The 25,727-nt window shown below is 40.3% G+C and overlaps 1 protein-coding gene across 1 annotated transcript in view; it reads right to left on the reverse strand.

The window, feature by feature from the left end:
* FRAS1 (Fraser extracellular matrix complex subunit 1) overlaps nucleotides 1-25,727 on the reverse strand; it is a 452,432-nt gene that overhangs the window by 258,680 nt on the left and 168,025 nt on the right. Inside the window, exons 4-6 of the mRNA XM_007455407.1 lie at nucleotides 20,403-20,495; nucleotides 8,407-8,566; nucleotides 6,567-6,700 (exon numbers count right to left, since the gene is read on the reverse strand). Of these exons, the coding sequence (XP_007455469.1) occupies nucleotides 6,567-6,700; nucleotides 8,407-8,566; nucleotides 20,403-20,495 (387 nt within the window). The remainder of the gene's footprint in view (nucleotides 1-6,566; nucleotides 6,701-8,406; nucleotides 8,567-20,402; nucleotides 20,496-25,727) is intronic.

A 25,727-nucleotide genomic window follows, 5' to 3' on the forward strand; every position in this document is an offset into this window, starting at 1 on the left:
CATTCCTATCTAATAGGAATTTATTTCAAACACCTGAATCACTAGAATTCACAGGACAACTGTTTTCTCTGCTTTAGGTTACCTTATTTCTTTATAATTCTGTAAAAATATTATGACCATTGATGTTTAACAGAGTATGTGAAAATTGGACATGCGTTGAAATCACTGAGCATTTCTTGACCTCAGAACTCTTGAGTTTAATGAAATTTCAGTGAGGAAGTAAAAATAAAGGTATATCTGATGTCACACTCACTATTCAGTAAGTTTATGGAAGTAAACAATGAACTTTTACAACGTTAAGTAAAAAGGGGACAAATGTCATGATCACAAATCTTGAACAGAAATATAGAGGTAGTATGAATCTATCTTAACCAGCATGGAGTAAACCCAAGGACAGGGGCAGAGTCAACTGGAGAGTGGGAGGTATGGGTGGCAGATAATTACCCGTGTAGAGGCTGGTACAGGTAAATCAAGTTTCCGATTCTTACTGGCAATAATTATATATTTCATTGACGGAAACAAAACCTTTCTTCACAAGTAGAGACCAAAAAGGGCAGGGAGGAAAAGCATTTAAAGAGAAAATATCCCATTACGTGAGAGAACTTCCTGACTGAGAATTGAGATCCCATCTGGGCTGGTGTTTTATAAGCAGGACTGGAGAGGCAAGTAAGAAGGTGAGCAGCAAAGTGGGTTAGAGAAACGGGAAAGGCGTTTTAGCTGTACATTTTTGTTGCTATCATACACTTGAATCCTATTATTCTGGTCTTCGTAGATTTACCCTTCCAAACCTATAGACTACCGAGGGGCTAGTAGTATGCTAGGGACTGACGACCAAATCCAGCCCACCACCAATTTCCATAAACTTTTATTGGAATGCAGCCACATCCATTCATGTACGTATTATCTACGGATGTTTTTGTGCTATAATGGCAGAGTTGAGAAGTTGTTCCAACTATATGGCACACAAAGCTGAAAATGTTCACTATCTGGCTCTTTACAGAAAAAGTCTGCCAACCCCATGTCTAATATGGTACCCTCAGTAATCACAGGAGTTCAGTACCAAAATAATATATGATTAATGTCATTACAATTTCGGGTAGGACCACCATTAAGGATATACAGTTTACCCTTGAACAATGCAGAGGTTAGGGGAGCTGACCTCCACACAGTTGAAAATCCGAATATAATTTATAGTCAGCCCTAGGTATCCACGGGTTTCTCCACATCTGTCGTTCCGCATCCGTGGATTCAACGAACCATGGATCGTGTAGTACTGTACTATTTACTATTGAAAAAAATCCATATATAAGTGGACCCACATATTTCGAACCACGTTGCTCAAGGGTCAACTGTATTTAATTATGGTTTTCCATATTCCTTAAATAAAAATACTTATGACAAAGTTTATAGTATGTTATGGCTCACAGCTCTTGACAAAATATCTTCTCCTATAGCACCTCTGAAGGTATAAAAATGAGATGAAAATTCTACCACCAAAAAGTAGAACAGCCAACCTCCTACCATTGCCGAGGAAGTTCCCTGACCATAAGACTTTCTGTGGCCTTTCTTTGCTTTATAAACCAAAACAGAAATAAGAACCATCATTTCTTCCCAACTCTCTGCCTTCCAATATCAAACACAACATGGGTTTGTTCCCTCAGTGTGCGGCCACTACAGTTTGAAGCCATTAGAGTGCCATCCTAGCCTTTCAACTCCCTCGATGTCTTTCTACCTAATCAGAGCCCATAATGCAAAAAAAAAAAAAAGGAAAACAAAAGAAAAAGAGTGGGAAGTATGTGTGTTGGGGGAGGTGGAGGAAGTGATGAAAAAGTGGGGAAGAAGACACCCAAATGTAAAGCACACAGTCACTGAGAAACATGGTGAGAACCCTTGCAAATTGGGGATTACAGTTTTACATTTCATGAACTCAAAATGTAAGAGGGTTGGGCAGTGGAGAGAGAAAAATATCTGATCTCAGTACAATAGAGCTACACTAAATGAAAACCTGCCAGACCCTTGGTCGAGGAAACACGCACCTTTCTTAGCACCTGGCTATGGATCCAAGAAAGGGAATTAGCCAAGGGCAGGCTGCTTACCCTTGCAGCTTTCAAGCACTGGGTATGGACAGATTTCTCTTGATCAAGGCTGAGTAAACAGAAAGAAAAGAACTTGGGGGAATAACTCTAAAGAGCAATAGAGGGGGCTTCCCTGGTGGCGCAGTGGTTTAGAGTCCGCCTGCCGATGCAGGGGACACGGGTTCGTGCCCCGGTCCGGGAAGATCCCACATGCCGCGGAGCGGCTGGGCCCGTGAGCCATGGCCGCAGAGCCTGCGCGTCTGCAACGGGAGAGGCCACAACAATGAGAGGCCCGCGTACCGCAAAAAAAAAAAAAAAAAAAAAAAAAAAGAGCAATAGAAAGGAATAACATTCTGAAGATGCACAGAAAGAACAGATTTCTGAAAACTAAGTACTGCAGGATCTAAAATAAAAGATTTAAAAGCCATTTTGCAACTTCAGTAAGACAGAAGAAAATGCAGTCTTTATTAAATAGAAGGAAGAAGCGATAAAGAAAGAAAAAGCATTGGGGTTAAAAAAAAAGATGAACCAGTGATAGGAGAAATAAGGACGAATTAAAAGAAAATTAAAGGAAAACCATCAAATTAAAATCTATACTGGAGGCAGTAAACACAAACTCAAGAAGCTCTCTCCATAATGCAGAGGAAAGACACAAAAGTGAAAATGATGAGAGAGAAAGTGACCAATAATGAGGGGGAAGGCAGGGGAGCAATCTAAGAATCATAGGTGTTTCTGAAGAAATGAGAATAACTGGAACAGACATGACTAATCAAAGCCGTAACTAAAGAAAACATTTCACACCTGGAATGTAGACTGAAAGGGCTTCACAGTATTCTAGGCAAACTATGTGAAAAGACACCTCACTTGGAAATATCCTAGGAAAATGTTTTAATTATAAAGATGAAGAAACATCCTGCAAGAATTCAACAGAGTAAACTAGCTGAATATAACAGAATAGAAAGCAGAAAAACCTCAGACTCCTCCATGGCACTAAATTCCAGAATTCAATGGAACAGAGTTTATAGGGTTGATATGGGAAAAGATTATAACCTCCTTAAATTTTAGACCCCTGCAAATTATCTTCCATGAATGTAGGCAAATAGAAAATAATTCTCAAACACTTAGTGGCTCAGAAGACATACCAATTTTTATCTTTTTTAAAAAAATCTGAAGATGAAGTTCAATTCACTTAGATTAATCAATACTGGGAATGGGAAAATTGTAGTATTAAAAAAATTGATGGGAGAAAATATTTGCAAATGAAACAACAGACAAAGGATTAATCTCCAAAATATACAAACAGCTCATGGAGCTCAATATCAAAAAAACAAACAATCCAGTCAAAAAATGGGCAGAAGGCCTAAATAGACATTTCACCAAGGAAGACATACAGATGGCCAAGAGGCACATGAAAAGATGCTCAACATCACTAATTATTAGAGAAATGCAAATCAAAAATACAATGAGGTATCACCTCACGCCGGCCAGAATGGCCATTATCAAAAAAGCTAGAAACAATAAATGCTGGAAAGGGTATGGTGAAAAGGGAACCCTCCTACACTGCTGGTGGGAATGTAAATTGATTCAACCACTATGGAAAACAGTATGGAGGCTCCTTAAAAATCTAAAAATAGAACTACCATATGACCCAGCAATCCCACTACTAGGCATATACCCTGAGAAAACCGTAATTCAAAGAGAGACATACACCACAATGTTCATTGCAGCACTATTTACAATAGCCAGGACATGGAACCAACCTAACTGTCCATCAACAGATGAATAGGCTACATCACCCACTAAGGGAACAGCCCCTTATTTGAACACAGGAATTTCTCCTTTTGTCAGAGATGATCACTAACTCCTAACATCTGATTATAACTATGCAAACAAATATATCCACATTTGCCTACCAAAAAATTGGAATGAATTCCAAAAGAAATTCTATTGTGATCTTTTGGAATGGTGGCAATATGGAAGATCATTTTCTTTTCTGCTTTTCCGTTTTTTGCAAACTTTCCTTAAGGAATACAGATTCCTTTTACAATTTAAAAACACTTTATGGCCTTCCCTGGTGGTGCAGTGGTTGAGAGCCCGCCTGCTGATGCAGGGGACGCGGGTTCGTGCCCCGGTCCGGGAGGATCCCACATGCCGTGGAGCGGCTGGGCCTGTGAGCCATGGCCAGTGAGCCTGCGCATCCGGAGCCTGAGCTCCGCAACGGGAGAGGCCACAACAGTGAGAGGCCCGCGTACCGCAAAAAAAAAAGACACCAAAACACTTTATATTAAAAATCAAATTTTTCTAAAGCTCAACACCTGGAAATGCATTTCTTCTGATGAACTTGTGTTTTTTTCTAAATGAATGAGTTTTAAAAAAATGAATGAGTTAACACATATAAAAGGTTTGCAATCATGCTCAATGATGTGAGCAACTATTGTTTTGTGATTATTATTATACATAAATGATATGTAACTCATCATTTTGGGAGGCGATACAGTGTAATGGTTAAAAAGATGTCAGGTGTGGTCTGTTGAGGTTGTCATGTATAACTTCCTAGGTTAGAAGCAATGACAGTTCATAACTGTGGTACCTTGAGCAAATTATTTAAACTCTGTATCTCAGCTTTATCTACGATAATGTGGGATGATAATAATAGTTCCTACTTCATAGGGTTGCTGGGCAAATTAAAAGGTCTTAAAATTAATGATTAGCACATAATATACGCCCCCAGTGTGGGGATGGTGATGGGCAGATGGTGGCGGTGAGAATGTTTCCAACAAAGGTGCTAATTCTACAGCACCTCTTTATATCATCAGAACACTCAATGGTTAACAGTGATATTAAATCAAGAAAAATGGTTTAAATAGTCTGACAGTTGGGTTTTTTTTTTTTTTTTGGCGGAGCACAGGCTCCGGACGCGCAGGCTCAGCGGCCACGGCTCATGGGCCCAGCCGCTCCGCGGCATGTGGCATCTTCCCAGACCGGGGCATGAACCCGTGTTCCCTGCATCGGCAGGCGGACTCTCAACCACTGCGCCACCAGGGAAGCCCAGTTGGGTATTTTTTAATGTCAAGGCAAAACTATAGACTTGATGCAAGAGTGATTAAGATCAATCTATTTCCAAGACTTCAGAATGCTTGCATAGCAATTGGCTCTAAAGTATGGCAACAAATTTCATCTTTTTAAGTTAAACAATGCAAACTATAAGTGAGTACTGTTTGTTTGAAGCCAAAATTTATCTTTAACGTTTTTTTAGAATGGGAACCAGTACTTTCAATTATTCCAAGCTAACCTCTGATATGCAGTCAGGGTCAAGTTTTTAAAGACTTAAAAGCAGAAGATTCACAATGGAGTGTTTCCTCTATCCATCCTCCCACCTCCCTTACTGTAATGGTGGCAAACTGCTTAATTAACCTTCTTACACAAGGGGACGGAAGCCTGGAATGTGTGAATCAAAATGCCCCAACACTACAATATCTTGGGAATGTAAGATATTATGCACCTCTACCAAGAAACTCATTTGTAATCTGAAAGCTAGGACAAGACTTTGTGATGAATTGAGAGGTGTGACATGTGTGCAGTAGTTGCTGTAGTGTGGGTAATACAGTCTAGTCTTTCAATTGATACATTTTCCCTTTATTTGGCATTTAGCATTTCTTGCCTAATTGCCTTTTGTCTGCCTTTAAAAATATTGCCCAATTATCACAGTATGCCATGTTATTGATTTTTATTTGACACAAAGTACTGCTCTGTATCAACTGAATGTTGGCTTCCAGCTTTTTCTTAGATCAAAAAATGAGCTATTTTTCAACTGGAGGCAAACTCGTTTCATGGTTATCTGTCAACTGCTAAGAAACATCCATAGGAGCTACTGGAAGAAGAAAATACTATAAAATACCATGTACACCAAATTTATTTGCAATTGATTTTCTATTGTAAATCTGTGTGAAGAGCCTAATGTTGTGAAAATCAGATCAGCTTTAAATGAAGAACAAGGTCCCCCTATTTTAAACCTCCCTGGAGAAAATCCTTTGATAATTTGAATCATTATCTAATAAAAATTAAATAAGGCACATCTGGATAATCAGGTTCAAAGACACGCATACGTCTTTAAAAAGCAGACTATACCTATGCATTGAAAAACAATAACAACCCTGATCATCTTACTGAATTTTCCAGATGTTCAGCTTCACATTTTTGGAACATCTGCAACTAGAGTTTGGCGGCTTCTTTATGTGTACCCTGAAGGCTCAGTTTCATTATGTAACAATTAGCCTAAATGGCTGGTAATTAGACCTATCTGTAGCATCTAAGGGTAAAAGAAATCTCTCAGGGGTGGTCTCTAAAAGTATAAGGAAAATAAAACCGCCTTTGCTTCTTGTTCTCAGTACTTCCGAGGTCTGCCTGACAAAATCTCAGAAGAGACTCCAAGTTCCTGAACAGTGAAGTTAACAGTCTGTGAAGGATCCATTCTGAGGCTGTCTTCCTTACCTGGTTACAAAACAGAGGATGACACTGAGCTGCGAAGCACTGGGCGACCCCGTTTCTACACACACACTTGGCGCACTGACTCAATGGCCAGTCCTCCCCATCCTGAAACACACGGCCTTCGTAGGAACAGGGTTCTGGAAGGTCAGAGCAATAAGGATTACTGGGGGGACTGCACTTGCTGATCCCAAGGCTGACTGCATGCGTGTGCGGCCAGTGCAGTCACACAGGGTCCTGTGCTCAGGGGCGCAGTGCAAACAACGGGACCCCGTGCTTGGGGTATTGCTCTGCAGTCACTGTATGGAGTTCTTAACTTTCTCTTTGAGTTTCATAAGTGAAGTCTGGTGCGACAGGTAGCATGTGCGACAGGTAGCATGTGCTAGGCGTTTGGGGTCTCACTCATGCGTGGCCCTACCTCCCTGCTGCCTCCTTGCCTTCTGGGTTCTCAGGAGCCTGACCCCCAAATCCATGCCCAGTGAAAGCTGCCACCCTCCAACCATAGCAGGGACCTGGGTGTGGGTGCCTGGGGAGTGCATGTACCCTAAGCACCAAGTAGCGGGGCACCTGTGTGTGGGGGTCTTACCCACCCAGCAAATATCCCCGTGCCTTAGGGAGTGTGACATGAATAATAAATTAAAAACAGGACAGGTTGCAAAACCCATGGAAGAAAATAAAAGCTTTTTCCCCCTGCTTTTTGAACAAAGGGCCCTGCACTTTTATTATGTACCCAGTAAATTATGGAGTTGGTGCTGGCTGATCCTCTAATTTCTCCAGGCAAAATGCTCCCAATAGATCTTTCTCATGGACAGCCAACAAGAAAGCACCCTAAGATGTAAGAAAGGAGCCCACAAACCCAAACAGCCCACTCTCTACCCTATCCCTAAACTCTGTTGTTGGAGTATTTTTACTTGTAGGGTTATTTGGCCCAAAGCAGCTGCCCGTCCTTTTCTGGTGGATGACATCTGAAATGCATGAGGAATGCATTCTACTTTCATCCTTTCCTAACCATACTTTTTAATCCCCAGAAGGGTTCTCCAGGGTAAACAGTCACCAGGAATGGAATAACTGGGGATCAGAAAGAAACCAGAGGTCTTTTTAAAGAGAAAAGGCAAGGCGAGAGTGTAGCTTCCAGGTGCTATTTAAAAAGAGTAATTTTAGCTATTATACGCCAGGAGAGAATATAATACAGAAATGACAATAATTCATATTTATCGTGAAGTAAACAGTACTTAATTATAAAAATGGAAAGGGACATATATCCCTAAAATGTAATAAAAGGGTACGTGGTCCAAGCATGGATTCTAAGGAGAGGGCCTGGAAGCATGCCCCTGGCTTGCTGAGCCATGCCTTCGTTTGCAGGCAGGCATAATCTCCTCAGCGAAGAGGCCATAAAGACAAATGAAATACCTGCTTCCTACTTGGTGTGTTTTGGAGAAAGATGTTATGTCAACTGAAAGACCAGCCAGCAGAATTAGTGGTAGTGTTACTACATGATGGAGAAGTGCTTTGTTCATTCTTCTCTCCACCGAGAGGCAGGAGGAACTATAAATACCTTGGCCTTATGCAATCACAGCAAAGGGTCTTGTCCTTCCTCCCTTTCCTTCTTAGGAGCTATGAACACAGAGGGATTGCATCTGGCCAAGGCAAAATAATAAATCAGAGAGTCTCAGAATCTCAAGTTTGGAATGGAGCTCAGTCTCTGCAACATTGCTTCTGCCACATCTCGGTTCCAATAAGGAATGGGGTTAGGGATCTTTGTACCACACTGAGCAAGAAAGAGAAGAGTTGGGATGTCACCAGCCTCAAAGGCAAAGAGGGTCTCTCTCTACAAGCTCATACTCACTCCCGGGGCCCACACAGACTGGGCAGCAGCTTCCTTCAGGGATGAATTCCAGCTCCTGGTGTCCACACAACAGTGGTGAGCATGGTTGGGAGGTGCATCGGACTTCCCCATGAGTGCAAGAGCACACACTGCATGGGGAGGAGGCCCACTCTGTCCCATGCTGTGTGTTAGGGAAAAAAAAAAAAGACAAGAAAATTATTGTCAGAATATAGGCTTTCATTGACCAAACAGAAACAAGCCTTCTCTTAAACAAATGAAGGATGGAGATCAGGAGAGATCGAAGAAGGCTCTAGGCTTGCAAGGCTGAGACCAGGGTTTGCAATATTCCAAGTCAGAGACCAATTTTAAAATTGAGTTGTATTTTCCTTTCTTATCCCTAAAATTTTACATTTGAAAATTTCAGAAAAGCACAAAAATAAAATAAAAATGAACCCAATCCCATCATTTAAAAAATTCTATGAAGACCGAAGTAAAATATGCACACATACATGTATACCTACTGAATTCTTTATAATAGTTATATTATTTTCAATATAGCTCCCACTCTGTATTATGCTTTTTTTTTTGGCCTTTACTTTTTACCCTGATGAGTTCCCATATTTGTGTTCTCTCTCTCTCTCTCTCTCTCTCCCTCCCCCCATCCCTCTTTCTCTCTCTTCCGTTCCAGTGATCTTATGATCCCAGGGAACCTGTCATAGCCAGCAGGAGGCACCTGGTCCAAATTGTAGAGCAAACTCATTCCTGGCAAGGGTGTCCATCTACACACACAGAATGTCCCTAGCCCACTTTAGGCTGGGATATGACATTCCCAAAGCTGGCACTGTATCGGTGATATAACAGATCTATGTTTTGAGTTATATGATTTACTAAGCACCAAAAGTATCTAAATGGGCCACTCTCAGATGTGATGCAGAGTGAGGGCAGGGGTAAACCCTGAATGTAAAAAACTACAAGTATGTTGATTGCTTGGGGAAGCAGCTGTCAAAATACGTTATGTCCTCAATGGCAGAGTGGAATGGTGGTGGCCTTTTAAAAAATGTATGAAAAAAAATGAGCTTAGGGCTTCCCTGGTGGCGCAGTGGTTGAGAGTCCGCCTGTCGATGCAGGGGACATGGGTTCGTGCCCCGGTCCGGGAAGATCCCACATGCCGCGGAGCGGCTGGGCCCATGAGCCATGGTCGCTGAGCCTGCGTGTCCGGAGCCTGTGCTCCGCGACGGGAGAGGCCACAGCAGTGAGAGGCCCGCGTACCGCAAAAAAAAAAAAAAGAGCTTAATCCATAAAGTTTTCCTCTTATAACATTTTCTTAAATATCGTATTCCTTTGCCTCTATTAAATGTAGCATATGATGATACCTGATTCAGCACAAATCATATACAGACTTCTATTAAAAACGTCACACACACCCAGTGCTCAGTCATCTAAATATAATCTGGGGATTTCAACTGTATCACTGAGAAGCATAGAAAATAAACATCTTCTTGCTTCTCCTCAAGCCAGCATCCAGAATAATTATTCACCTCTCTCAAATACAAAAGGACTCTGTCTTACTTAACAAGTCACTGCCCCTTTCTTCTGCAAATTGCTGCCAGGTTGCAAGCATGCCAAGGCTGATATTTTGGAATTACTAAGAACCTGTGCTATTATTGTAACAATAATAGTAATAGGTAGTCACGGTCATCAAGTTATTTGGGAACCAAGTCCTCACCTTACCATCATGAAAATTACTTTCTTTAGGTGGACTTACTGGGAGTACAAGAGGGCAGAAATGCAAGGAATGCACCGAGTTGGATGAACCATGGATTTCCTTGGATGCATGCATGTTCTCAGATCCAAGCTCAGCCCTCCCTGACTTGGGGACTATGAGTGTGATGTAATCTTTCTAGATTTCAGCTTCCTGGTCTAGCAAACTTAAATGGTATGACGATATCTTGTGCACTTGGTTATTGTAAAGGTTAAACGAGGCAGTTGTGAAAGAGCCAGCAAGGGGAGTGGCAGGTAGGAGGTGCTCAATCCTCTCCCTTCTCTTGACTGCATGAGTCCATGGTCTTCCTACTCCTTTTCACACCTATGTGCTAACTGTGATCATGGCAACAGACTTGGATGCCAAGGCCAAGTCCTCTCCTATCAATTTTTACTTCTTCAATAATTAAATATAAAATTTCAAATTTAGTGTAGCATATACATGGGCAAGTCCACAACTTGCTAATAAACTACTGGCTAATAAAAGATAGCAGGCAATGGACCTTTATGCTTTGAAGGCCTAAGCATAAAAGCAAAGGAAGAAATGGTAAGAGAAAAATTACTAGGTTCTGATGAGTTAAAAGTTTTAAAAGTCTGTCAAATATACATTATAAAAAAATTTAAAAGGCAAATGACAAACTGATTTTTAAAAACTGCAAATTATATTAATTAGAATTATACTCTACTATATAATCATTTACAAGCAATAAGAAAAGACTGGAGGCAAGATCAAGGTGGTAGAGTAGGAAGATTCTGAGCTCACCTCCTCCCATGGATGCACCAAAATTACAACTACATATAGAACAACTCTCTCTAAGAACAGCCTGCAGACTAGCAGAACAGCTCTTCTACAACTAAGGATATAAAGAAGAAAACCTCATTGAGATGGGTAGGATGTGACCCATACCCCTGGCAGGAAACTCAAAAGCCGAATGAATATCACAAACTTGGAGGACCTCCCTAAGAAGTAAGGAGTTCCAGCCCCACATTGGGCACCACATCCCTGAGACCTGCATCAGGAAGATGAGACCCCATAACTGGATTTGAAAACCTGTGGGACTTACACTGGGGAAAGCCAGAGAGCTATAGGAAACCAAGACTCCCCTCTTAAAGGGCTTATGTACAAACTCACTCTCTCTGAGTCCCAGCACAGAGGCAGTGGTTTGAAAAGAACCTGGCCCTCTAGCCAGCCTGCCAAGGTGGCCCCAGCACACCTTCCAGCCTGTGCCCACTCCACCTCTAGCCATGCCACCAAGGTAGCAATCCCAATCCAGCTCAGGAAAGCCTTGGCCAGTGTCCACTTCAGTTCCAGGCATCTTGCCAGGGAGGCCCCAGCCCTGCCTGACATGCCCTAAAACCCACCCCTGCCATCCTGCTCCAGCCACAACTGCCAAGGCCACCCAGCACACAAAATCTACATAGGAACAATTCCACACAAGGCCACACCTTTAAGACCAGGAGAGATAACTGTTTCACCTAATTCACAGAAGCAAACCCAGGAAAAACAACTCCAATGAAATAAAGATAAGTAATTTACCTAATAAAGAATTCAAAGCAATGGTTATAAAGATGCTTATAGAAATTAGGAGAAGAATGGTAGAACACAGGGAAAACTTCAACAAAGAGATGGAAAATATAAAAAAAGAAACAGAACTGAAGAATACAATACTTAAAAGGAAAAATATGCTGGAGGGAATCAAGAGCAGATTAGATGTTACAAAAGAATATATAAGCAACATGGAAGACAGACTAATGGAAATCAATCAATCATTACAGCACAAAGAAAAAGAAAGAATTTTAAAAAATGAGGGTAGTTTAAGGAACCTCTGAGACAACATCAAGCATACAAACATTTGCATTATCAGGATCTCAGAAGGAGCAGAGAGAAAGAAAGGGGCAGAAAACTTATTTGAAGAAATAATGGCTGCAAACTTCCCTAACATGGGGAAGGAAATAGTCCCAAAGAAGATGAACCCAAAGAGATCCACACCAAGACACATCATGATTAATAAGGCAAAAGACAGAGAGAGAATTTCAAAGGCAGCAAGAGGAATACTATGCATAATATTCAAGGGAAATCCCATAAGGCTATCAACTGATTTTTCAGCAGAAACTTTGCAGGCCATAAGGGAGTAGAATGATATATTTAAAGTGCTGAAAGGAAAAAAAACTTATAACCAAGAATACCCTGCCCAGTAAGGCTATCATTCGGAATTGAAGGCAAGATAAAGAGCTTCCCAGACAAGCAAAAACTAAGATCTCATCACCACTAAACTGACCTTACAAGAAGTGTTAAAGGGTCTTCTTTAAGCAGAGAAGAAAAGGTCATAACTAGAAATATGAAAATATATGAACAAAAAAAAAATCTCACTGGTAAAGGAAAATATATAGTAAAGGTAATGGATCAACTATTGAAAAAGCAAGTAAAATTTGAAAAGCAAAACCTGTAAAATCAACTAAAACTACAATTAGTAGTTAAGGAATATACAAAGTAAAAAGATGTAAAACATGACATTAAAAACATAAAACATGTGGGGGGGACTAAAAATGTAGTGCTTTTAGAATGTGTTCAAACTTAAGTAACTATCAGCTTAAAACCAATAGCTATATATATATATATATATATATATATACACACACACACACATGTATACATCAATCAATTTATATATGAACGTTAATGTAACCACAAACCAAAAATCTACAACAGATACACAAAAAATAAAAAGAAAATCATCAAACTACAAGGGAAGAGACTAAAAGAAGAAAGGAACAAAGAAGTACCCAAAATAACCAGAAAACAATTAACTAAATAGCAGCAAGTACATACTTACCAATAATCACTTTAAATGTAAATGGAATAAATGCTTCAATCAAAAGATATAGAGTGAATAGATTAAAAAAAAAAGACCCATTTATATGCTGCAATCAAGAGACTCACTTCAGATCTAAAAACACACATAACCTGAAAGGGAAAGGACAGAAAAAGATATTCCATGCAAGTGGAAATGAAAAGAAAGCTGGAGTAGCACTACTCTGATCAGACAAACAGACTTTAAAACAAAGACTATAATAAAAAAAATACATGTGGTCATTGCATAATAATAAAGTAAACAATCCAATTTACAATTGCATCAAAAAGAATAAAATACCTACAAATAAATTTAACTAAGGAAGTGAATGTCCTGTACTCTAAAAACTAAAAGACATCAATGAAAAAAACTGAAAGAGAAATGGAAAGGTATGCTGTGCTCATGCTATGGAAGAATTAATATTGTTAGAATGTTCATATTACCCAAAGTAATCTACAGATTCAACTCAATCTCTATTGAAATACTCACGGTATTTCTCACAGAACTGTAACAAATAGTTCTAAAATTTGTGGAACCACAAAAGACTCCAAATAGCTGAAGCCATCTTGAGTAAGAAGAACAAAGCTGGCAGTATCACACTCCCTGATTTCAAACTATACTACAAAGCTATAGTAATCAAAACAGTATGGGGCTGGCATAAAAACAGACACATAGGTCAGTGGAATAGAATAGACAGCCCAGAAATAAGGTCACCACTTGTGGTCAATTAATCTACAACAAAGAAGGCAAGAATATACAATAGAGAAAGGATGACCTCTTCAATAAGCGATGCTGGAAAAACTGGACAGCTGCATGTAAAAGAATGAAACTATACCATTTTCTTATACCATATACAAAAATAAACTCAAAATGGATTAGAGACTTAAATATAAGACCTGAAATCATAAAACTCCTAGAAGAAACACAGGTTGTACGCTCTTTGACATGGATCTTAGCAATATTTTTTTGTTCTGTCTCCTCAGGCAAGGGAAACAAAGCAAAAATAAACAAATGGGGCTACATCAAACTAAAAAGCTTTTGCACAGTGAAGGAAACCTCCACAAAATGAAAAGGCAACCCACTGAATGTGACAAAATATTTGAAAAAGATACATCTGTAAGGTGTTAATATCCAAAATATAAAAAGAACACATACAACTCAATTAAAAAAAAGTCCAATTAAAAAATGGGCAGAGGCCCTGAATATTCATTTTTCCAAAGATGACATAAAGATGGCCAACAGGACCACAAAAAGATGTTCAACATCACTAGTCACCACTAGTTATCAGGGAAATACAAATCAAAACCACAGTGAGATATCACCTCATACCTGTCAGAATGGCTATTATCAAAAAGACAAGAAATAACAAGTGTTGGCAAGGATGTAAAGAAAAGGGAACCCACATGTAATGTTGGTGGGAATGTAAATTGATATAGGCACTTGGAAAACAGTATGCAGATTTAATTTTTGAGGAAAAATTAAAAATAGAACTACCATATGATCCAGTAATTCCACTTCTGGGTATTTATCTGAAGAAAACAAAAACACTAATTCAAAAAGATATATGCACCCCAATGTTCACTGGAACATTATTTGTAATAGCCAAGATATGGAAGCAACCTAACCTAGTGTCCATCACACACACACACACACACACACACACACACACACACGAATATTACTCAGCCATAAAAAATGAAATTTTGCCATTTGCAAAAACGTGGATGGACCTAGAGGATATTATGCTTAGTGAAATAAGTCTGACAGAGAAAGACAAATATTGTATGACTTCACTTATATATGGAATCTAAAAAACAAAACAAAAGAATAAACAAAACCAAACGAAAACAGGCTCAGATACAGAGAACAAGCAGGTGGTTATCAGAGTGGAGGGGATATGTGGGGGTGAAATAGGTGAAGGGAACTAAGAGGTACAAACTTCCATTTATAAAATAAATAACTCATGGGGATGTAATGTACAGCATGGAGACTATAGTCAGTAATATTGTAATAACTCTGTATGATAACAGATGGTAGCTAGACTCATAATGGTGATCATTTCATGATGTATAAAAATATTGAATCACTATGCTGTGTACCTGAAACTAATATTATATTGTAAGTCAACTATAACTCAATTTAAAGAAAAAGAAAAAAAATCCCAATGGAAAAAAACAGCAACAAGCTTATGGAATATTCAACTTTATTAACTGCAAAGAAATATTATTTAAAATAAAATTTGATAATATCTTTTAATATCAGATATGGAAAGTGTTGAAAATTCATAGTAGCTATTGTCAGTGAAGCTGCAATGGAGTGGAATTCTACACAGAGCCTTCTCTCATGATAGCACCTGGAACAACTCAGCCAGGCGGGGCCTACCCTAGGTAATCAGACCCGAAAAGAAGCTATACTATCCATGACAGTCCCACTGGTTTATCATTAGACACAACTTAAAATTGAATTTTAATGACCACAGATGTCACAGCTTCAATACTCAAAATCTTTAGATGCTTTGACCTACTAATTTCACGTTTAAGAAGTTATCTGGAGAAAATGATCAATGACACACCAAAAAGTTTCAATACAAGGAATTCCATCTCATTGTTCTTCATAGTGAAATTGGAAATGTTTTCGTGAATATTGGAAGCTACCCAAGTGCCTAGTAATAGGAAATCATGTTCTGCAAGAGTATGCTGGGGAACTATTTACAACATAATGTTTTATAAAAAAGCAAGATATAAACTGTATACATAGTATAATTACAATCATGTAAAAACATCTTTATCTATCTATCTATCTATCTATCTATCAATCGATCGATCCACCCATATTCACTGCCAGCCGCCCCCCCCAACAAAAAAATACCTGAGGAAGCAATAGTGGTTTTCATAGCTTAGAGATTACTAGTGGATTTTTTTCTGCTTGAATACTTTTCTATTTTCCAAATTTTCACCAGTAAACAAATATTCACTTTAGTCATCAGAGAGCAAAGTACTGTTTAAAATGTCCAATGAATCATTTGCATATCTTAAATAAAGTAAAATTTGAAAGCTGCTTATAAAACATCTTGAAGTGAATGTCTTTATTCTATTAAAAGTTAGGAGATTGCTTCTAAACATCTAGACATTTCATTAAAACAAGAGCTTGTTTTTGTCACTACTGAGAAACACTAACTGTCATTTCTTAAACATCTGAAATCATACCAACTCTCAGATGAGGCCACAAAAATTAATTATAATAACTGTAAAATGAGAGGGCTGTATTAACTAATCTCTTTGGTACCTTCAAGCTCTCTAATGATGTGAATCTATTATCTGACTCAAGAGACATAAAATTAAGCAAGGGATTCTCCCTTCACAATAAGCTTAAGAATTATGGGAATAACAAAGAACATTCATCAGGGAGACTCCACTCTAGATGTCAAAGCCACAGAAGCCCAGACAGTGATCCAAAGTGCACAGAATGATGGAAAGGAAGTATTCTCACCTCTCTCTTAGAGAAAAGTCACATGAGTCCCCTCCATTTTCATCTCCTACTCTTATCCCTAAATCAGTGGCACCTCTCTCAGCAGAGGGAGACCAGAGATCAAGGGGTTTGGTACATGCTGATAGATAGACAGACAGATAGATAGATAGATAGATAGATAGGTAGGTAGATGACAGGTAGATATTTTTTAATTTCACAGTGTTTTCTATACTTATTTACAAAAGCTGTATTTTTTATGAGCTCTGTAACAAGCAAAGAAAGCTCTGTAAAATCAAGAAATAATACATACACAAAACAATGCTCCCACAAGACCTGTGTTGTAGCTGTGCCATCTTAATACCATTAATACCTTTTGAAAACATGTGATTTTGACACTGGCCAAAAGCACATTCTGCAGACAATATCTTATATATATTCTTCTGCATAGCCAAATAACAAGTCGGCTTGGCTGTTGACATAAGTCCAAAGGAAAGATAAGCTCATAAAGTATTTGCCTGGCTTACTGACAGAACAAAAAAATAATTTTTCTTCCTATAATTTGTTCCTGTTATGATGTTATAGATCCAGAATACTAAATACCTGGGGATGTTCCATGCATATTGTAATTACATCCTCTACTTTGAAGAGAACAAGGCTGCAGAATTCAGTATTCAGTTCTTGCCTCACACGCATAAATTAGTTCTCCTTTCAGCCTCACAGACAGGCAAAGCAAGCAGACCTCTCCCTCCACACTCCTGTATTCGATCGGATGCGGGCACTAGGGCATTACCACCTGCCACTTTCTTTTTCAGTGAATCTCCAAGCACCATCTTCTAAGACATGACATTATCTGGTGCTGAGATTAAATTAGTAAAGAGGAAAAGAGAGGGGTTGAAGGTCCTTTCTCCTCCCTTTCACAGGCTAATTTGTGGGGAAAAGAACAGGGAAACCTCATTCCAACACTCTTTAGGAAAACATATTTCAGGCTTGTCTCCCTAACTGGTTGGCAAGGCTGGGCAGAGATCCAAAAGCTAATTTGAAAGGACAGCTTTGGGAGGTCATGGATGAAATAGTCACCCAAATGCTGGCTGTAATGAGCCCACGCGAAACTTAAATAACCTGGTCAGCCAAAAGGCTCAGGTGTTTTCCTCACTCCAGAGACGATGTGGGGACTTGACTTGCTGGAACGTCAGCTGTACAAGGTGCTGCCCACAATGCCAGCAAAAGAGGTCCCCTCATGAGGCGAGGCTGTTTCATTAAAGGTGGCCTCTCCATGCCGCCCTGAGCTCAACCCGCCTTTGACCTTCCTTCTCTTCAACTTTATTCTCTGGGGACGGCATCACTTTAACAGGTGCCCCTCCCGCCACACTTGCTCTATCCTAAAGCCTCTTCTAAATCTCTCTTTTAGGGGAAAGCTTCCACTTCACCATTCCAAAGCTCTTAAAGCACCAGACTATTTCATAACTACTGGGACAGAGTCTCCATAACTCGTCCTATGGGATGCAAGCCAGAGGCTAAAGAGAGAGGATTACCGCTGTTCGGCGGGAGAGGAAGGTGCTCTGGAAACTGCTTCCCAAGCAAGCCAAGGGGGCAAAACAGGAAAGCCTCCAAGATTCAGGAAAAAACCTAGTGATGCAAGTGACAAGGGGAGATTCAGACCCAACCCAGACAAGCATTTAACCCACTCAAGGAAATGAATAATATTAAGAAAAATCTGGCAAGAATCTAAAAAGGTGAAGAAAGTGGGGAAAGGAGAACAGGAAGACAAGAAACATGATCGTTTTCACTTTATTAAGACTAAAATTCGAGGATTTTGTCTCAACTTAAAAAAAAAATCATTCTTCTGTTTCTATTTGAAGAAGTAGACCACTAGAGATTTTTTTCCCTTCAAACTACAATTCCTGAAATTCAGGCTTTTTCTCAGTTACATCAAGTACCAGAAATATAATTGTAACACTCCTCAGGGGAGTACATCCTGAAAGTTGCATATGGGAAAGCAAGGCATGGACATGATCTTACCCAGTTTAGAGCTTCCCATGGACTGTGTCAGAGCCGAAGGGGTGAATTGCAAGGGAGGCAGGGAGAAGGACTTTCTAAACTCTTCCAGAAAAAGCAGGAGACCAAGCGGATTTCTAATTAACCCATCAGCAGATCTGTGGTCCCTGAACTGCCCGCCACACAGGTCAGTTGGTCTAAGACCAACATGGTCTAAGACCTTGCCCTTGGGACAAGGACATGGATAAGCTGGAGAAGGGATTTACTCATTGTTTGAGTCGTGATGTTTATTGAGCACCTACTCTGGGAAAAGTTCACCAGGTTAGGTGGTAGGCAAGGAGGCTCACTATGAAGGTAGACAAAATATTGTCAATGTTCTCAGAAATCTTAATTCAATATAAGAAGATTGCACGTGTGCATGAACATAACGCAAGCAAGCAAATGACAAGTGTCATTAGAGTGGCCATGCAAAGAGTCATTGAACTCTGATGTCTCATGTCCCTGGAACCACCTCTTATTTGAGATGTCTGTTGTTCCCCCAGATCCTGGCCTTATTTTGGATCCTAGGGCTCTTTCACTTGAAAGATTCAGTTTGAGATTTTTGACCTTGAACCACACACCTGTTCCAACCATTATGAACTGGCATTGATTCCGTCACCAATCTGCCCTTCAGCACTTTACATTTCACAAGGGATCCTCTTGTGTGGCGTGTGAAGTTTCCACCACCCTACATAATGCAGACTGAATCAAGCAGCACGAGGTGATACATGGTATGCAGGCACAGATCCTGCTTGGGTATCACTCAGCAATACATTGTGCAGAAGTGAAAGAGTGGCTTCCTCGGGTAATGTGGAGACAGTGGCTTAAGTGAGGTGATCCTGTCCCACGGGGCAAGTGCACTGTACTCACGGAGTTTTAGGTACACACACTGAATAGCAGCTTAGAGTAGGTATATCAAATCCGGCTAACCTATGCTCTCTCCTGAATGGGTAGAGACACTAACTTGGGGAAAGTTTTGTGTCAGGTGGAAGATGAAGATTAAAGCAAAGAGACTCTTTCTAACACATTCAACTTCACCTGCTGCCTCGGGGGAGCATGTAGGCATGAGTGGAGATGAATTGTAGCCATCCCATTTTCATACTTTCTACTATAAACCTTGCAATAGTCCTTTTAAATCAGTATTTAATATCTCTAAATTAATCCTACAGGATCTGGAATGAGAAAGTATAATAAAAGAACTTCAGGGTTGATTTCTAGTACTGTGGTTCTAAATGGGGGGGAGGTGAGCATTTTCATTTTGCCCCCTAGGGGAAACGTGGCCATGCCTACAGACATTTCTGGCTGTCAGGACTTCAGAGGATACTAACTGGTGGGTAGAGGCTAGAGATGCTGTTAATCATTCTATAATGCAGAGGATGGTCCCCACGACAAAGCCTGAAGTATTAATAGTGCTGAAGTTTAGAAACTCCACCCTGAATGAGGAACAAAAGACCAGGGCTCTAGGCCAGGTTACACCACTTATTGGTAATATATGAGGCAAGTAACTTATAGTCTTTGCAATTCTACTTTTCCATCTTTAACACAGGAGTAATAACATCTGCTCTACTCACCTACTCAGGGTTGTTTATAAAATCAAGTGAAAAAATGTATGTGGTACACAAAGGCAAGGTGGCCCTTTTATTATTCAGCATTACAACTTCATCATCAACATTCTCAGACTACTCTTTATACAGACACGAATTCAACTGACAAATATTTACAGTGGGTCAGTAAATAGGACAGTTTTAATCTTATTCAAGAAACCTAAATGCCCACGGAAAGTCAAACAAGCTTAAGGTCCTCCACCGTCCAAACAAAGGGGGAAAAAAATCCTCTCTTGTCAGCTTTACCTTGTCAATGATCTACAGACACTGAATCAACCATGGGTCAGAAAATACTTACCGTGTGAATTTTCTTTTCATGATGGCAAGATCCAGGAGTCCTCAGCACACACTCAGGGCAGCATTGGTTGGCGGGTATTTGAAGCACTTCCCCCTGAGCATTTAAAAACAGCTCAGTGTAAAATAGCAGCAACGAACAGTCACATCAGATTCACTAACTCTCATGAGTTTCCATGGGTGACAACAATAAACAGGATAAACAGAACACACTAACAAAAAGGATTCTCTCTGTCAAGATGAGCTTCTCTCAAAGATAAAATGAACCCCCTTGTGACAGTAATTTCCTTGTAAACTGTCTACATCTTTTCACATGTAATGAAGTGAAGAATTTTATTCACTAGAAATGCTCCATCTGAGTGTCACACCAGAAAAGCAGTAGGGGTGAGATAAGAGCTCTATTTCCCTAAAACAGAGAAGAGAAGACTTGGGCGGGCAGGGCCACAGAGCTGGCAGGTCTTCTAACATCCTATAGATAGATGCCTGATGGAGCCAGCGGGGGCGGGGGGGTGGGAGCTAAAGTTCAATTTTTCACTTTTACCTGGGACACAGAGTAGCAAAGCACAAGGGTCAGGTGACAGAAGGACAGAGCGGGGAGAGGAAACAGCATGGCTGTGGAGGTTGCACATGTACTGTGGGGAGCTGGATAGAATTCCTGGGCTCCAATAAAGATCTACATTGTTTATCAGGGTTTCTATAATTGCAATTGTGTTTCCTATCAATACCTGACACTATCAAGGGAATGGGCCTCCACGTGATACCTTAGGATTTATTGGGAAGTTGTCACATGTTAACTAACCATCTATTTGCCACTGTGAAGGATCTGTTTATCCAAGATTATTAAAACTATGGCACATACATGTGTCTTTGGGGCCCAATCCTTCTATTAGACACTCTGACTCAACCTGCTCTTCCACGTAGCATCTCCTCAAGTCCAGAGATGTGGCAGAACGGGTAATTAGTGATTTTGATCAAAAATGGTAGGAGATCCTGAATTAACCAGGAAATCATGACTTGTCCACAGAATAAAAGCCTACAAAGAATTCAGCTGGTAGACTCAAAAAAATATGTAAGTCATAATGTTTCTTTGTTATTTGGGGCTGCTTCCATTAAAAAGAATTGTACCTACAAGAGAATGTTAATTGTACATAACTACATCCTCAAGAGTGGGTGGGAAATGGGACTACTATTTCACAACTGTTAATCCACTAAGCAGGTAAATACATCAGTAACAGTGATCACCAAATTCTTATTTGCTTAATAAAGGATAAAACTTATATGATATGGGATTTTATAAAATTGTACATATGGCGCAACATTAATGACTATTCACAAAAGTGCCCTCTGAACCCCAAGTAGAACCTACCTACACTTGTCTAACTTCCACTAAGACAGTAAATATAGAAAATACATTAACCTAATTACCACTAAGCATCCAGACAGAAAATGAGATAATCCTAGAGTTGTTTGTATTCTAATATGGAAGCAGGGAGCGAGGGAGAGAAGGGCAGGCAAAATTGAGGACTCTGAGAGATATTTTGTGCCCCCAAATTAGTTGTCTTTGAGTCATATAAAAACTGGTCTTCAGATTTGGCCCTCAAAACTCATTTTATAGATATGATATTCTTTATTTGTGAGTGGATGTTCCCTATCTTGCATCTACCTATTGTACTTCTGTTGGAAGATGAAAGAGGTGATTTGGGGCTACAGGAGGAGCAAAGAATTCTGCATGTGGCACTTGGAGAAAGAAAGACAGGGAGTTCTTGCTACCTAACCATGTAACCTTGCATAGCCTTGTGAGCTGTGGGCTGCAGGGAACACATAAGCCTATTGCCCTGCAGGCTTTGCACTGGGAGCATTAGGAAGTGGCCACTTGGGCAAGAGACATCAATGAAGATTGCTTGCCTAGGATCTAAAGGAATCAACTAACAATAACGATGATGATCATGTGATAATTATAGCTACAACTGAGTACTTAGAATAGCCAGGTACTCTTCTAAGCGTATGTGTGTGTGCGTGTATACATATACATAGATATATGTCGTGTATATATATATATATGATCTCTCACAACAGCTTGATTGGGTAAACACTATTCCTATCTGCATTGAAGTTTGCAGCCGAAACCCCACAATGTAATACAGTGCCCCTTTGCATGGCATTGTCCTCTTTGTATATATGTTATTCAGAGATCCTGAAGATTGGTTCTGACAGGGCCGGGTTAGACAGTCAATGTTCTAAATGCCTCTGTTCTCTTTCTCTCAGTCGTTCTCTGTCTCTGTTTCTCTCTCTGACCTTACTTATCTAAGTCTATAGCTAGCTATTCTATATGGATATAGGATATGAATACAGAATCTATTATATATGGTTAATAGGATGAATAGATAGATGACAGATAGATACAAATATCTAGCAGAACTACCACTGACACTTGGTTATTTCCAGTCAATCCATGAACAAAACGTACATTGTAAAAGGGCTTTTTAAAATTTTTTAAAAATGATAGGAACCCAAGTTACTATTAATAACAGTAATAATTTAGTTTAGGATACAATGGTGATTCATTAACTTGTGCCATGAGCTAATGTAAGTGTACCCAGCAGATGCGAATAACAACACATGTTCCTGAGATACACAAGGAAAGACATGGTGGAGTAGAAATTACACTGGCTCATGAGCCAGAGACTAAGGTTCTTGTCATGGCTGTGCCACTGTCTAGCTCTGTATCTTTTCTGTTTGGCTGCGCTGGGTCTTCGTTGCTGCGCGAGGGCCCTCCCCAGTTGCGGCGAGCGGGGGCCACTCCTTGCCACGGTGCGCGGGCCTCTCACCGCGGTGGCCTCTCCCGTTGCGGAGCACGGGCTCCAGGAGCGCAGGCCCCAGCAGCTGTGGCGCACGGGCTCAGCTGCTCTGCGGCATGTGGGATCCCCCCGGACCGGGGCTCGAACCCGTGTCCCCTGCATTGGCAGGCGGACTTCCAACCACTGCGCCACCAGGGAAGCCCCCCAGCTCTGTCATCTTTGAGCAAGTGACCAAACAACGAAAAGTCTGTTTCTTTGTCTATAAAATGAGAAAGCCTGACTAAATCCATTTTAAAGGCCTCTTCCAGTTCTATCATTCTGTCGCTCTGTCTCCCCCATCCCCCAAATCTTCAACTTCTCTCTCTCTTCTAGGTCATCCCCCTTTCCCTCTCAAGGTGATCATGTCTCTTTCATAGCAATATCAAAAGCCAAAACAAAACCTTCTCCCTTCCCTTGTTTGGTTATTCTAAAAATACTGACAAAGCATCTTCAGCAGACAAACAAGCATTTGCAGTCTGGTCAAGGGCTGTAAAAAGGGCAAGCACAAAGCACACAACACCACCCAAGAGGCTCGATGGCTGGGGATGGGAGGTTCAAAGAAACTTCACGGATGTGGTGGTGTCTGCCTAACACCCCATTTCTTTCTGCCATTCTCAGTGAAGCTCCCTGAAGGAGTAGCCTATACTTGGCCTTCCTTTGCCCACTTCCCATTCAGTCCTCGAGCCTCTGCATACAGTCCCATCACTTCAATGACACCAACTTCAGTGTGGCCGCCAGTGGCCTACATGTTGCCAAATTCAATGGATCATATTAAATTCTTCCCCCACTTACTTCCTTACCTGGGATCAACACTGTTGATACAAACTCCTTCTGGAAACTCCCTCCTCTCCTGGCTACCACAACACTGCTCTCTCCTCTGATCATTTCTTACCCCTTATCTCTCTAATTGTCTCCTTAATCTTCCTAAGTTCCCATTTTTTATGTTCACCTCCCCTTAAATGACGGTGCTCCCCAAATTCCACCCTTGGTCTTGTGTTCTTTTCTCACACAATCTCTTTGGATGAGCTCATTAATTCAAAAGGCTTACACTACTGTCTCCCTGCTAATGACACCCACATTATATCTCCAACTCTGTCTTCTCCTCTGAGCTTTAGACTCAGACATCCAGCTGCCTTTTGGACATATCCACCTGGCTCTTCCACGAACACGTCAAGCTCAATGTGCCCCAAACTGAAATCATTGTCCTCCTCCCAGATAAGATGCTTTTCCTCATTCTCATATATTCTCAATATCACTTCGTGGCTCAGCCAGCCAATTAGTCATCAAGCCATAAATATGTGAGTCACCTTTTCTTTTCCTTTCTCTCACCCTCCTACCTTCATTGAGTTCTGCTGATTTATCCCCTAAGTACTTATTGAGGCTGCCCTTCCCCTTGATCCCTACATGACCAGTGCCCCGATTCAGGTACTCATCCTCTCATCTGGACTATTCCTACAGCCTCTGAACGGATCTCCTCATCTCCAATATTTCACATTACCTTTGAAAAACCAGAAAGATCTTTCAAAAAGAAAAGCTGGCCATTCTACCCACATGCCTTCATTAGTATGCTATCACCTTAAAAATAAAATTCCAAGCTCCACAATGCAGCATACAAGGCTCTCCATAACCTTGAACTTACCAATTCTCTAGCTTCATCTCTCATGTATTCATTCATTCAGTCACAAGATACTTATTGAGTGCCTACCATGTATCAGGTGTAATTGTAGGTGCTGAGGATACACGGTGAATAAAAGAGATAGTAAACAAGAACTATCAGTAAAATATAGACTATGTCAGACAGTAGTTAGTGCCAAGAAGAAAAATAAAGCATGGAAAATGAATAGGAAATGTGTGGTAAGGGGCGGAGAATGCAATTTCAAAAGAATGGCATTCGAGAAAGACTTAAAGGAAGTAAAGGGTCAAAATAGATAGATTAGATAGATAGGTAGATAATAGATAGATAGATAATAGATAGATAGATAGATAATTTCAATGGGAACAGCAGGGTGCAAAGGCCCTAATGGCAGAAGTATGCCTGGCACAAATCCAGCGAATAGCAAGCAGGCTTGGTGTCTGAAGCAGAGGGAGCGGGGAGACTAGTCAGTTAATCAGAGGGTACAGCAGTACTTTACAGGACATTGCGAGGAGTTACTCAAAGTGAGAAGAGAAGCCATCAAAAGCTATTGGAGGGGTTAAAGGAGAGAAGCAACATGATGACTTAAATTTTAATAGGATCACCCTGGCTGCTATATCAAGATTACAGTGAAAAAGGCAAGGACAGAAAGAGTGAAACAAGTTAAGAGGCTACAGGGAGAATGCAGGCAAAAAAAAAAAAAAAAAAAAAGAAAAAGTAAACAAGAACTATCAGTAAAATATAGACTATGTCAGACAGTAGTTAGTGCCAAGAAGAAAAATAAAGCATGGAAAATGAATAGGAAATGTGTGGTAAGGGGCGGAGAATGCAATTTCAAAAGAATGGCATTCGAGAAAGA

This window comes from Lipotes vexillifer, unplaced genomic scaffold (assembly GCF_000442215.2).
Source record: "Lipotes vexillifer unplaced genomic scaffold, Lipotes_vexillifer_v1.1 scaffold749, whole genome shotgun sequence".
In the NCBI taxonomy this organism is placed as follows: Eukaryota; Metazoa; Chordata; class Mammalia; order Artiodactyla; family Lipotidae; genus Lipotes; species Lipotes vexillifer.